The sequence below is a fragment of the Gavialis gangeticus genome, unplaced genomic scaffold (assembly GCF_001723915.1).
Source record: "Gavialis gangeticus isolate Ggan-Ray unplaced genomic scaffold, GavGan_comp1, whole genome shotgun sequence".
Taxonomy (NCBI): domain Eukaryota; kingdom Metazoa; phylum Chordata; order Crocodylia; family Gavialidae; genus Gavialis; species Gavialis gangeticus.
Window position 1 is genome coordinate 100,252,549 of NW_017729031.1, and position 15,518 is coordinate 100,268,066.

A 15,518-nucleotide genomic window follows, 5' to 3' on the forward strand; every position below is an offset into this window, starting at 1 on the left:
AAGAGCCGCTGCATGCACTCCAGTAGGAAAATGGGGGGCATGTGCCCCTCGAATCTGTGCACGGGGGTGGGAGCAGCTACAACTCCATCCTGCATCCTGCCCCGGCTGTGCAGCACCAGCTCCATTCCCTCACTGTGGGGGCCTTGGTCTGCCCATGTCCCTTTCCCCACAACAGCCTTACCAGCCGGACACTGCTCTCCACACTGCCGGGCTGTGCACCAGGCCACCTGCATGCAACGCTGCAGCTGTACACATGCATGCAGCATTTATCAGCTACATTTTCAGCCACATCAGCCAAAAAGGCCAACTGCCAATAATGTCAATTTTCTTTTCATCAGCGCTGATACAATATGGGACCAACGTATCGGTGCACATCTAAATGCTAGCGACCAGACCCTGCCAAACTAGCTAGCAAAAAAGGAAATGAGAGGTTGAGGCCTCTGCTGAGACAAGATGTGTGGGGGGGGAGGGTAAGATAGCTTGCACCTTTACTAATCAGATTTCTCTTCCGGGATGGCAACAAAAATACTACAAATCAGTTGTCTGTATTTCCAGTTCGCTCATCTTTGCATAAAGTGATGGGATAGACAGTCAGCTCCAATAAATTCATGTGCTAAGAATCCAGATTTGTGCCTCTTCAGCATTGTATCATATTGTGAATAATGCATGACACATCATGCCTCCAACCTATGCGACTTCACAGGGATTTTTCTTCCCAACCTTTATTTTTATACAGCCAGCCTCAAGGCAGAAGTGGGGGCAAGTTAGTAGAACCCATGTAACCTTCTCTCAGCTAGATCAACACCTAATAGAGCAGCCTGTTCCACAAGTGTTGTCAGTTTGTTACAACATCAAATGAGCGTACTTAATCTAGAAACATCCTGAAACTTAGATTTCCAAAACTTGAAAATAACTATTTTTACAATACTTGATCTGCTCTTGGCTAGACTTCAGGATAATGGAATTGTAAACCTACAGGATGGAGAGGAACTGCAGTTCCTTGAATTCTGCGATTAATTAGGTCAAAAACAGAATTCAGCTTGAACTGTTTCTCTATTCCTCCTGCCCCTACTCAACCACTGTGCTTATTCATTCTGTTCCAACCAACATTACATGAAAAAACACCAAGGAAGTGTCATGATTTTTTTCAGCTTCTTGAATTGCAAGTGGAAAAGAACAACACAAAGCCCTGTAACATTTAAAATTTCTGCATGCTTATATGACCTAATTTCTGAAAAGCCCTAATACAGTACCTGACTTTTCCCCTCCATGATTTCTTTGAGGCGTTTTAAGACTGTGCTGAGACTCCTTAGTTGAACTGCTGTTCGAGGATCATGACCTCCAAGAGAGGGTTCCACTTTCCTTTGATTGTCTGGAGAGTGGGGAAAAGGGAGGGCAGATAGGCTCATCCAAATCTCAGAAACACTTACATCACATAATGCAAAAAACTCCACTGAGGGGATAAATTCAGTAGGACACACAGTTTAGGACGTTAGCATATGAATTATTACTTTAAAAAAAAACCTTGTTTATGCCAGATTGAGTTTGTAATAACCAGAAATCAAGATGTGGTTATACAGATAAAATACCTACTTAAAATGCATTAGAAATCTAGGTAAAAACTTAATGACTGGCATTATCATTCAGAAATATTGTAAGTTTCATACCAATGTTTTTTAGAGACTAAATGCAAGTTCAAACAGTGCCTTCCCACCCCTCCAGGACACACATTTGAAGTTTCCTTTTTAAATGCCTTACAGAACAGTGAAATCACAAGACAACTGCAGCCTGGAATTTTAATTTAGTCTAGTAGTATCCAACTAGAAATATTCATATCAATACACTTAGAACATAAATAAAGTGCATTCATAAATTAAAATCAAGATCAAACAGGCAAAAATATGGTTCATATAGTTTAAAGCCATTTTTACCCAGAAATTCCCACTTGCTGCACTTTGTTTCATTTACTAGAAGCTTAATCTAATAAAAGTTGAACATCTTTGGTATTTAGGATACAAAAGTCTCCCTCCAAATTATTTACATCATTCGTTTCATCATGTAACATCTCTTTCTACTGAATATTAAAAATGGAAACCAAAAGCTATTTTTCCTATATAATTAGCTATTCAGGACAGTTCAAAGTTCTTTACCAGTTCTGTCATTCTCCATTTGACTAGCATTTTGTTTTTTCCCTCCCTCGTATAAGCAGCAGCAGAAACAGACATGGCAGCTTTTTGTTTACTGCTTTATATCTTGCTGATGTCAGCGTTCCTGCCCACAGTCCTAACAAAACTACATCAGTTAACTGCTTCTGTACAGTACAAGTCAGGCTTTCAGTTTTGGGCAGTGGATGAAGAGGTCTTTATTTTAGATTACTAAAGCACTACAGTTAACTAAAAAAACTCTTCTGGATAATCCTATTCCCAAAGGTTCAATTACCCCCAAAGAAAAAAGTGGGGGTTTTGTCCAAAGCCTGGAGATTTGCAACAGAAATAGGAAGTTTAAAAAAAATTCTAATGAGCACCTGACATTTTAGAGATTTTACTCACCTAACAGTATCACATGGCTAAACTCAGGGCCATATCTGGACTATTGCTTACTCCAATAATTATCAATCAGGATGCTATGGCACCCTAAGATGCCATGACATCTTTTCCAAGGGTGCTGTTAGGTATGCAAACATGATCCACAAGATAAACCCAAAAATTTCAAATATGAATTTAGTGTTAAAACCATTCTTTCCTCCCATGGTCTTTCCAAGTTCTTTGCAACAGAAGAATTGCTCTTTTGGCTTTCACTCTTTTTTGACTCTAGAAAAATAAGAGCTAGCATTTTTTTTAGTCTAAACCATTTAGTCTAAAAAAGGGTTAAGAACCAGTAGTCTATAGTATTTGGGTCCAACATTTTAATGACATTTAATTAATCCTCCAGTCACAAGAAAACAGAAGTATTACTTCAAATATTGACCTCAGCCCTGTGTCCAACAGGAGCTTCCAGTTATCCAGCAACTGCTTTCAGGGTTGTAATGCCTCAATTTGCAGATTAAAAGGAGATAAAATTGAAATAAAGCAACAAAACTTCCCCAAAAGCCAGGTCCTCATACCTCTGCTTGGCTACCTACACATGAATGCTCTTTTAAAAAGGAGTGGTTCAAAACACAAAACAAAAAATCAGAAATTCTAGATTACATGCAAGACAGCAGCACAGAAATGCAATTTTAATGTATGTGTCTTTATGAACTGAACCATCTCTATGCTTTAAGTATAACATTTAAGAGGATTATCTCAGTGTCCCATGAACATTTACAGCTAAAACTAGGAGACGCTATCCAAGTTTTAGGTCTGGTCATCTCTCTCCCTTCCTCCACCACAAGTCTCTCCTTTGCCTGACAAGAACTTCCCCTTCAGTCTTTTTCCTTCCCAGCAATCTTACTTTATTTCCATTAAATGTCCTTGCCACTCCCTACCTTCCTCCTGTGTTAAAACCAATACTAATAGCATTAGTGGTTGCATCCACATGAGACACTTATTGTGCAGTAACATCACATGGCATGAACCATAATGCAAAGCTACTGCGCAGCCAGCAACGACCTACTGAGAAGCCAGCATCACAAGGACATGCAGGGACAAGGTGTCCATGAAATTTGTAAAGCTTTGCATCTAGCAAGTACACTGAGAGCACAGTTGAATTGCAGACAGAATTCTGAATCAGTAATTACACATTCTATTTTTCCTCCCACCACCATCTCCTTAGGAGCTAGACAACTCATCTGGTCTCTTTGTGCTTCAACTTACCTACTTATTTAAACCATGAAGATTTTAACAGTCACAAGAGAGACGGCCATCTTCACAGAAAGAGCTAGATGTACAATAGTTAAAGGGCTAAATAGGCAGACAGGCACCTAGTGAGATTTACAAGAGAATGTGAAACTAGATCCCACAACCATCAAATGTTGTTTGGGACCATAAAAGCTTTTGCAAATACCAGTGAAAGAGTGACTGCATCTTTCAGAGTCTAAGTTGGCCTCCATCCTGTTTTGTTTTATTTTAAAAGTATACCATCTCAGGTTCTGGCAAGCACTCTTAGTTCAGTATTTTTCAAAAAGTGACCAAAAAAGCAGAAGGCCAAGTCGACCTGCAAGACAAGGTTTTAGAATATCCTGGGGAAGAAAGGACCTTTTTTAAAGTCAGATCCAAAAGTAAATCCCTGATAATTCCACCACTCATTTTTCCACAGCTTGTAACTGAATTAATTTTACCAGATTTATGGGGCATTTCTAATAATGCATCGGGGAGCTTATCACAGATTGCCTGCATAATGATGTGTTTGTACACTATTATAGAGAATACAGATCCAATTCACTGTAGCTTTGTTCTGGTTTAAAGTACTTTATTAGACTTCCACTGAAATTCAAATCAGATACCTGGATCAGAACTGAAGTAATGCAGCAACAAATCAGACCCAAATAAGACCAAGAAACTTTGTATTATGGCAACCTTTAGTTCCCTCATACCCAACAATGCATTTGTCTCCAGGATTTTCAACCAGAATGCCCCCAGATGCTTGTGAAGGGTGTTAGTAGGTGTGAACAAATAAATACAGGCTTAAACTTGTCCCTGCCTGACTGCTCTCCCCACTCCCAACTGCCTGGCTTCTCTTCAAGGAAGTAAAGACTGCAATATATAAATTACTTACTGAAATAGAATGCCACTCAATTCACAAGAGTTACGGAGGGGAGAGGGTATCAAGTCTATTGCGGTGTCCTCAAGTAGAAAGAGTTAAGAACCACTGATCTAGTCATTCTGTACCCATACACCTGTGGTACTTTACATCTTCAGAAACTGACTGACTGAAACAGCAATTGCTTCACCTAACCACAGCTAGCAGCAGTTAAACAGCATAAGCAATAGTAGAGAGCAAGGAAGAGGACACCGACTTATGACACCAAGATGTGGGGATACGTGGGCCCACTACAGGAGAGGAACAGGCTGCAATCAGATCTGGACAGGTTACATGGGTGGGTGGATGAGAACAGGATGGGTTTCAATACTGACAAGTGCAAGGTACTGCACTTGGGAAGGAAGAACCAACAGCATACCTACAGGCTGGGGAACTCCCTTCTCATCAGTGCAGAGGCAGAAAAGGATCCTGGAGTCATTATTGACTCCAAGATGAATATGGGCCAACAATGTGGGGACGCAGTCAGGAAGGCTAATCGCACCGTCATGCATCCACAGATGCATCATGAGCAGGTCCAAGGAGGTGATCCTCCCACTCTGTGCGACATATGGCCAGGCCGCAGTTGGAGTACTGAGTCCAGTTCTGGGAGCCGCACTGCAGGAGGGATGTGGACAACATCGATAGGGTCCAGAGGAGGGCCACTCACATGATCAGGGGGCAGCAAGGCAGGCCCTATGAGGGGAGGCTACGGGACCTGAACCTGTTCAGCCTCCACAAGAGAAGGCTGAGAGGGGATCTGGTGGCCATCTACAAACTGACAAAGGGGGACCAGCACGCAATGGAAGAGTCCCTGTTCCCCCGAGCACTACCAGGAGTAACTAGGAATAACAGCCATAAATTGACAGAGTAGGTTCAGGCTGGACATTAAAAGGCACTACTTCACTGTCAGGGTGGCTAGGAGCTGGAACCAACTTCCAAGGGAAATGTTGCCCACTCCTACCCTGGGAGTCTTCAAAAGGATGCTAGACAGACACCTAGCCGGGGTCATTTGACCCCAGCATTCTTTCCTGCCCATGACAGGAGGTCAGACTTGATGATCTACTTAGGTCCCTTCTGACCCTACCAACTATGAAACTATGAAACTGATATTCTTCTAGGCCAGCAGTGCTCAACCTCCAGACTGTGGGCCAAATGCAGCCACAGAGCATTGGAATCCAGTCTTCTGGACACCACGCAGATTAGGAAATTTGGCAGCAGGGGAGCAGTGACACTACTGCCACCCCTCCCTGCTACCAGAATCCAAAGCCCTGTGGGGTGGGTCTGAGCTGGGCCACAACCCTGCCCCTGCATGGCCAGATCAAAGCCAGGTCACTCCCCCTTCCCTCTGGGCCAGGAGGTTGGGCTGGGCTGTGCTCTCTTCTCCCCAAGGGGGCCAGGCTACTCCCCTTCCCTGTACCCAGCCATGCTGGAGTAAGCCAAGCCCTCTTCCTCCCACAGGGCTGGGTCATGCCCTCCTCCACTACATGGCTAAATTGAGGCCAGGCCAATCTCCCCCACAACCTCCTGTGCAGCCAGATGAGGCCCCACTAGGTCCAGCCTGCAGACAGATCAAGCACTGCCCATCTGGCCCACCGGCCAAAAACATTAAGCACCACTGTTTTAAAAGTCATTAGATATATCCATATCAGCCACCCTTTGCTTGGTCTGCAGCTGCTTCTCTTTAGTCCAAAAGGTTTGCTGCCCTCTACTCCTTTAAAATGGAGATTTTCATTTACATACCGAAATTAAAGAAAAAGCAATTTTTTTTTTTTTTTACCAGGTACTTAGCCTCTTGCTGCTGTTTTTCCAGACCTGAAGAAGGGCATTTTATGCCTTTAAGCTTGTTTAACATCCCACAAGTACACGAGCTGGCCCAATGAAAGATTCCTGAACAGATAATCTTGCTTTGCAGTTTTTGCACCAGTTTACGTGGCATTAGACTAGCCACTGAAACTGTTCAATTCAGCTCCTTGCCATGCTTTTCTTAGCTGGAGATCGTACCTCCCTTCATAGAGTTACCAAACAATTAACATATACCTTATTTTAATACTTTGTGCTGCCTTACCTAAGGTTGTGGAAGACCTTCTTTGTAGTTCACCAGTGAGCTGCTTTTTATAAGGAACAGGCGACCTCAGAGACTGTGTTCGGGAGGGATGCTGAGGACTGGCCCATGTCCCACTCAGTGCTTGTGGATCACTCGATCCAGTTTCTGCTCTCTCTGCAGCAGATGAGAGCCTACCATCATCTAGGCAGAAGAAACCAGTTGGTCACGTGACAAATTCATTACCACATGCAAGTCTGAAGCCACAGAAATTGCGTTGATACTTAGTTTAAAATATAGTAGTGTCCAAGAAACCCATCTGGATTGAGGGTCCCACTGACTTAGGTACTACACAAAACAGAGGGCAGGACAGGAAGAAAATAAATAGTATAAAACCTGTAGGTTAAGGCAGGAACTGGTCTCATTCTGTAGTCTATTCTCCCCATTAAGAAATATGAACACAAATTAAAACAGATGTAATTTCTGCACATAAACAAAGTAGGAATTGTTCTCACCATTACCAGACTCAGTCTTTTGAAGACTCCTGATTTACAAAACAGTTTTTCAAATATTCTGGCTGCATCAATATATACAATCTTTCAATAAATTCGACCTTTTCAGACAGCGGGTTCAATACAGGCAAGAGAGATTCCTGCTTGTTTCAACAAGATGCTCATTCTGCACCTTATTCCAAAAGTCCTTCTGCCCCATTCTTTAAAAAAGGGCTTGTCCAACTGGTGGCCCGCTGACAAAGTTCACATGCAGCCCGCAGATTCCCACCCAGACTGCCGCTGCCCTAATGTTCCAATAGCTTGATGCTCCCCCTCCCTCCCCTGGCTTCTGCTCCATGTGACATGCCCTGACCCTGGATGCAGCTGGGTGCACACCTCTGAGATGCTCCCAGTTATTATAGATATAACATCCTGCCCCATAATATATATCCATTTACCAGTCAGGCTTCTTTACTGACCCGTTTATGACTGGAAGAATATGTACAGCCTTTCAGGCAAAGATTACAAACCCAATCTTCCAGTTCTAATCAAATATTTGGGTAGATTTTCCTTAAAAACTAGTTCCCTGCATGAGTTAGGCTGCGATACCTCACATTGGCACCTATTATGCATAACTAGGCAACTGTAAATTCTCAGAGTTTTCTTTTCCCGACTACTTGGACTTCAATCCTCCAGGTGTAAACAGCTTTTGTTCTTCCTGAAGTCCTCTTTGACTGGCTATCATACAAGAGTATAGAACTACACCCATAAAAATTATAACTTACGCAAACATCAAAATTAAACATTGCTCATCTTTAGTATTTATAGACACCAAACACTATATCAGTAAACCTAATTCAGAAAACATGCAAATATTCCTTGACCTCCACCATAACAGAGCAGGTTTGTGACATGGCAGATGAGGCAGGATGCTACATGGGAAAGCATCTGTCCATGTGCATGTTGCAGTGGGGGAGGAAAGACCAACCTGTGAGCACACCAGTGTACAGGGCTCATAATCCCCACTAGTGCTGCCTCTGTGGTTTGGGGCCCCAACAGTACAGTCCATGAGGCATGTGGCCCCCAGCAGCTTTAAAACTGGACAGCCTTGCTTTAAAATATAAAATTTTGCAACCTTATTTGTTTAATGCAGGGGTGGCCAACCTGCAACACAAGTGATATAGATAGATTTCCATGCGTGAGACAGCAGATCAGGGACAGGACAGACAGCAGTGGCAGATAGGGCAGGGAGCAGAAAGCAGAGCAGCAAATTGGGCAAGAGAAAGGGATTGGAATGGCACTTGCAGAGGTATAGAGCTAATCTGTACTACATATGCCAGGAAAGTTGGCCTCCACTTATCTAATGCAAGAAAGTGTACTCCTTCCTTAATGTTCCTTAACTATGGTTGGCTGGGCATACCTTTTGATGTTGTCAGATCAGAAATGGCCAAAGTATTTCCATTAAACAAGTATATTCCTACAGTCTCTAATCCCATATACGACTCATTTACACTAGTGTATCCTATCCTTATACCAGTGTAAACAACGAGTGAATGCACAATGCATGTGTGTCCCCAACTGTATGCCCAGCTGGCGCACAAAACAAAGTTACTTGAAGAGGAGGTAGGATGGGGGGGGGGGGGGAAATCAGGGATATAGCAACACTGCTGGGAGGGCAATACAGCAGTGCACAGGCAATCCAGAAAGTTTTTGGAGAGTGCTGGAAACAACTTCCTGGTGCAAGAGTTGGAGAGGCCAACTAGGGGTTGTGCTTTTCTTGACCTGCTACCCACAAAAAGGGAAGAATTAGTGGGGAATGTAGAAGTAGATGGCAACTTGGACAGCAGCAACCATGAGATGACTGAGTTCAGGATTTTGAGGAAAGGAAGGAAGGAGAAGAGCAGAGTAAGAACCCTGGACTGCAGAAAAGCAGACTTCAACTCTCTCAGGGAACTGATGGGCAGAATCCCATGGGAGGCCAGTCTGAAGCAAAAAGGAGCCCAGGAGAGACGGCTGAACTTTAAAGAAACCTTACTGACAGCACACAAACAAACCAAGCCAATGCAAATGAAGCCTAACACGCAAGGCAGAAGACCACTTTGGCTTAGCCAGGAACTCTTCAGTGAGCTAAACTACCCAGACATCTGCTGGGAGGAGCAGTCAGCTAGGTCTGACCACTCACGTAGGTTCCTACCCGAGATACAGAACCTCCAGCTAACCCAGGAGGTGCACAGTCCCACCAGGGGGAATGCCTTACTGGACCTGGTCCTGGCCACAGGCAATGACCTGGTGAGGGGGCTACGGGTTCTTGACTACCTAGGCAATAGCCATCATCATCTACTGGAATTCACCATCCAGCGCAGGGTGTCAAAGGCCTGCAGCAAGGCAGGAGCCCCGGACTTCAGAAGGGCCGATTTCAATGAATTAAGGAGATTAGTCGGGGACGGACTGAGGTCCCAGAGGGCAGGCGAGGGGAGTTGGGAGTCCAAGAGAAGTGCTTGTTCCTTAAGGAGACGATCCTCCGAGCCCAAAGGGCAATAATCCCAATGCAAGTCAAAGGGGCCAAGAGTGCTCAAAAGCCCCCATGGCTCACCAAAGGCATTCAGGATCGTCTGAAAACTAAAAAGGAGGTGTACACCCAGGGGAAGGGAGGGGCCATCACCAAGGAGGATTACACCACAATTGCTTGAGACTGTAGGGGGGCTGTTAGGAAGGCTAAGGCAGACACAGAACTGGGACTAGCGACACAGATCAAGGAGCAGGAGACCCTGTTCCCCTGAGCACTACCAGGAGTAACTAGGAATAACAGCCATAAGTTGACTGAGAATAGGTTCAGGCTGGACATTAAAAGGCAGAGTCAGGGGGGCTAGGATCTGGAACCAACTTCCAAGTGAAGTGGTGCTTGCTCCTACCCTGGGGGTCTTCAAAAGGATGCTATATAATCACCTTCCCACAGCTGTTTGACCCCAGCATTCTTTCCTGCCCATGGCAGGGTGTCGGACTCGATGATCTGCTCAGGTCCCTTCTGACCCTACCAGCTATGAAACTATAAAACCAAAACAAATCTTACAAGAAGTGAAAAAGGGCAAATATGGTGCCTAACTTAAGAAAGGGAAGAAGGAAGATCTGGGAAAATACAGACTAGTCAGCCTCACCTATGTTCCTGAAAAAACCATGGAGCAAGTCCTTAAGGAATCTTTTTTTTTGTCTAAGCACTTGAAGAATAGAATGATTAGAAACAGTCAGCATGGCTTCACCAAGGGGAAGTCATGCCTTACCAACCTTATTGCCTTCTAGGATGAGAAGACCAGGTCTGTGGATGTGTAAGAGCAGTGGATGTAATGTACCTTGACTTCAGCAAGGCTTTTGATACAGTCTCCCACAACCTTCTTACAAGCAAGCTAAGGAAGTACAGGTTGGATGAATGGTCTGTAAGGTGGACAGAAAGCTGGCTGGATCATCAGGCTGAAAGGAATCAATGGCTCAATGTCTGGTTGGCAGACAGTATCAAGTGGCATGACCCAGGGGTCAGTTCTGGGGCTGGTTTGTTCAATACCTTCATCGATGACCTAAAAGATGAGATGGAGGTCACCCTCAGCAAGTTTGCAAATGACACCAAGCTGGGGGGATGTGCTGGAGGGTAGGGCTAGGATTCAGAGAGATCTCAACAAATTGGAAGACTGGAACAAAAGAAATCTCAGGAGATCTCCTAAGGAGAAGTGCAAAGTCCTGCACTTAGGGCAGAACAATCCCATGCACCACTACAGGCTGGGGACTGACTGGCTAAGCAGCAGCTCTGCAGAAAAGGACCTGGACGTTACAGTGCATAGTAAGCTGAATATCAACCAACAGCGTGCCCTTGTTACGAAGAAGGCTAATGGCATACTGAGTTGCATCAGTAGAAGCCTTGTCAGCAGATCAAGGGAAGTGATTCTTCCCTTCTATCTGGCACTGGTGAGGTTACATCTGGAGTATAGCATCCAGTTTTGGGCCCCTCACTATAGAAAGAATGTAGACATATTGGAGACAGTCCAGTGGAGGGCAACAAAAACAGGGGGCTGGGGCACTTGACTTCCAAAGAGAGGCTGAGGGAAATGGGCATATTTAGTCTGCAAAATAGAAGACTAAGGGGATTGAATAACAGCCTTCAACTACCTGAAGGACAGTTACAAAGAAGATAGAGCTAGACTGTGCCCAGTGGTAGTATATGACAGAAGAGGGAGCAATTGTCTTAAGTTGCAGCAAGGGACATTTAGGTTACATATTAGGAAAAACTCTCTCACCAGGAGAGTAGCAAAGCACAGGCTATCCAAAGAGGTTGTGTAATCTTCATCCTTGGAGTTTTTTAAGGCCTGGCTATACAAAAGCTTTGGCTGGGGTAATATAGTTGAGGATGGTCCTGCTTTTGAGTAAGGGGTTGGACTAGATGACCTCCCGAGGTCTCTTCCAACCCTAATTTTCTATGATTCTAGGAACACTAATTTAAGCTACACTGGTATAAGCATCAGATGTCCACTTCTATCCTGTTTGCTCAATGCAAGCTAGTTATATCAGTCTCCCCAGCTAACTACTTGCAACAGCATATCTTATAGTAGATAGCTGGTCACTTGTTCATTCCCACCACCAAACACCAGCAAATCTTACACCAGTAAATTCCAATAGTGTTAAGGTGCCCTGTGCTTATCATAAAATAATGATAAGCACATTATTTTAATTTGCTTATCCAACACAGTTAATTAAACTGACTAGACTAGACTCACTGAACAGGAGCCATTGACTGGTGTGTGCTTGTTTTGTGTCCTTCCCCAAACAAAACAAGTACAGATCTAGAACAAAATGAAAAGCAGAATGTCCTAAGTTAATAATCCAAGACATCTAACCATTCTATGAAAAACTTCCCCACTACCCAAGGGAAGCAGTTTATTTCTTTAATCGCTGAAAAAAATGTCTTGTTTTCCCTGTTAGTTTATACTGTTTTCTTCTTCACCTCAGTGTAATTTCACCAATACCAGAACAAAACCAAACATTTCCACCATTCCTTGCAAGCTCTTCTGCTGAACAGAAGTTTTTCTGGGAAGAATGCTTAAAACCCAGGTGCCAGGTAAAGCCCTATCATAGCAGCATAACAAACAGAGTTGGCTCCTGGGACAAACACTGCAAGGGAAGAAGTCCAGGAGAGGGGAAGGCATGCAATACTGACAGCAAGGGAGCAGGTTCTAAGATCAGAGACAGTTCTCTTACCTATGCCAGAAACTCTTAAACCAAGGTTTGGTAAAAATATGCCCTGTGTGCTGGATCCAACCTGCAGCCAATCCCTTGGTCCCACCTGGTCCAGGCGCTATCCAGCCTTTAGTGCGTCCCACCACCCCAATCATGCTGTGGGGCTGGCGTAACTGTGTGGCTGGACTCCATTTTTCAGCAGCCCAGTAGTGGCAGCTCTTTCCAACTGCTGCCACCACTAGCCCTGGTCCCATGGAAACTCACAGGGACCAGAGCACACAGCCCTGGCCCTGGCCCAGCCTGCCCTGTGCCCACTCTGGACCAACCAGGACCCACACACACCAGCCTGGAATCCCCCCACCCCAGGTCCCAGGCTACCTATGATGAGCTATGGTGGCGGCAGCCAGGGAAAAATTGCTGCTGGGCACAGGGGAAAAGTGGCCACCCTCCCCCTCGTTGCTGTGAAGCCCTTCTTGCTGAAGCTGCCCAAAACAGCCCTCCCACCACCCCTATTCCTTTTTACACTACTGCCCAGTCATGTTACACAGGTTTCTTTAGGACTGAAACTGTGAAAAAAATATGCCTTTTGAAAGGTGCTTCTAAGTTTCTATACATGAATTATAACAATTTGAGGCCCAAAGATATACTGCCAATTCACAGGTGATGAGGAGTGAAGAAAAGTAGGGCCAGAGGTAGAGTTCACACCAAGCAGAGATGTTGAATTCACTAGGCAAACAGCATGCCACTTAAGCCCCAGAAATGCTTGCGGGGCAAAGAAGAGGACCTTTACTTTCCCCCCTTGGTTCCAAAAAGCTCTGCTATGAAGGGTCATTCAGAGGATTGCCTGCTGGCTTGTCTTCAACCACTGTTGGCAGCTGCAGATTTTCAATGAAGCTAGATCAAAGGTTGCAAGTAGGCTTCAACTCTGCACTTTGCACTGCCAGCAGACTTGATCTCAAGGCCACAGTTGTATCGCCTTTACCACAAGACCGAAAACAGCTCATGTTACATCCAGCATAAAAAGCTTCTCACAGAAGCTTCCTTAATCATCCGTTTGGCCACCAGTCTGAAGCCACGCTCCTAACTAAAGATTCTCAAGCGAGATACCCATTTACCTGGAAGTAGAAGCAATAGCTCTGTCATAAGTGCTTACCTTTGCTAAAACGAAAGAGATTTACAAATGAGCTGTAGGCAGATTTAAATGGAGGTTCATCCTGATCAGGAGTCAAGGGTTTGAAGTGAGTAAGATGAGAGGGACTGCTAGGCGAACGAGGAAGATCACTAACAGAGTCCGGTGTTGGAGACTGTTTGTCATCTGTGGCCATCTCATGTGTCCTGGAAAAAGAAAAATTGTGCATCACAAACAAGCATTTCCATAAATATTATGAAGCAAAGCCAATATCAGGTGCCATAGCTGACTTGATAAAGTTAAATGCAAAGAGGTAAAATGGGAGCTACCCTACTCTCACATCGCATCTTGGCTACAGATGCAGAGAACAGTACTGCCTCTACCTCTCACTGCAAAAATTCACTGTCCCCCATTAATAGGAAGTAGAATTAACAGAGTCAGCTTCACAAGTTACACAGGTCAGACAGCAACAAGGTAAGAAGGATCAATGAGTGTTTCTCGATCTTTCCAACTACTTTATAGGTAGTTTAGGAGTTGTGTTTCCTTAGCCTACCATTGCAACTGCAACTGAAAACAGAATGGGACAGTCAAATTATGGTTTAATACCCAAATTCTGCCTTTAAGGAAATGAGGAGGATATAAAAGTACTCAAAACAACCAATTAAAATGGTGCAAGCTGTGGTTTTTGAGATCAACTGCACATATCACAACTTCCTTGTTTTTAAAGCAGTTAAACAAAAAGGGGAAAAAACCCACAAACAAACTACAATGTATGCACAAGAGATCCAATATGCAAGTGCAGCAAATTCTTGGTTTATTTTTTGCTAGTTATTCTCTAGGATTATCAAAATTAGCCCTGGGGGTGGAGGGAGGGAAGAAGTCCCCAACTCAATTTAACAGAAGAAACCAAAGAAAGTGGAAGACGGTTTGCTTTCTTCCCACCTTAAGGTGACAGAACAACTGTCTGCAAATATTTAGAACAAGCCTTTGCTAAAGTTGCATACATAAGGGAAGCTACCAACTAAGGATGCTCCTCAGGTCTCTTATTTCAAGCCCTGTATATTTAAGCCCTGTTTTGTTGGCCAGAATGCTATCACACAACTCTGCTAGACACACATACAGAGCTATGTGGAGGCACACATACACGTGTGTATGTCCATACATGCATATACAAATTTGATTTATTTCTATATACAATTATTCTCATATGTGTGTGTGTTGTTTTATTGCTCTCTCTCATACATACACGGTTAAAGTGCAGTGGTGCTTGCCCTCCCTTCCCTGTGCACCCTGCTGGCATATTTTGAGTACTCAGGAATGTTTCATACAGGAACTCAAACCATGCACAAACACATACGTACAGAGGTATATATACATACATACACAGTGTGTGTACGTTTGTGTATATGCACATATACCTGTGCGTTTACGTGCATGCATATACACACATACGTACACACATGCATACAGTGCATGCATGTCCATATACCCGTCTACATAAGTGTATATATATGCAGTGTGTACAAATACACACACGTTCACACGCATACACACACAATTTGTGTATATACACACCTATACAGATACACATACCTGTGTGCGTACGTGTGTATGCATCGTGTGTGGGTGTGTACACACACACACACACACACACACACACACAGTACACTCGCACTGTGTTTCTATACATGTCTATGTATACACACACAGGGTATGTGTACATGCGTGTGTGGACACACCCGTGTACACGTACAGATCACACATCACCCCCTGGCGAGGACCGCGCCCCGAAGCCACCCGCGCCGGCGGCAGGAGCTCCGGCCCGCGGGGACAGGGACACTCAGCAGCGCGTGACACCTCCCGTGGGAGGGAGGGGGGAAGGGCAGCCGGCCGCGGGCAGGACTGGACCGGACCGGAC

General features: G+C 44.4%; 1 protein-coding gene across 4 annotated transcripts in view; it reads right to left on the reverse strand.

Annotated features, from left to right (window-relative positions):
- The window catches only part of PIKFYVE (phosphoinositide kinase, FYVE-type zinc finger containing), a 120,075-nt gene that overhangs the window by 99,349 nt on the left and 5,208 nt on the right, over window positions 1–15,518 (reverse strand). For 3 of the 4 annotated variants that reach the window (XM_019523447.1, XM_019523446.1, XM_019523445.1), the window contains exons 2-4: window positions 13,625–13,806; window positions 6,785–6,964; window positions 1,254–1,372 (exon numbers count right to left, since the gene is read on the reverse strand). In XM_019523447.1, coding sequence (XP_019378992.1) covers window positions 1,254–1,372; window positions 6,785–6,964; window positions 13,625–13,796 — 471 coding nt within the window. In that variant the 5' untranslated portion in view covers window positions 13,797–13,806. Of the gene's footprint in view, window positions 1–1,253; window positions 1,373–2,150; window positions 2,284–6,784; window positions 6,965–13,624; window positions 13,807–15,518 lie in introns of those variants that run through there. The other variant, XM_019523448.1, reaches the window with a different exon arrangement.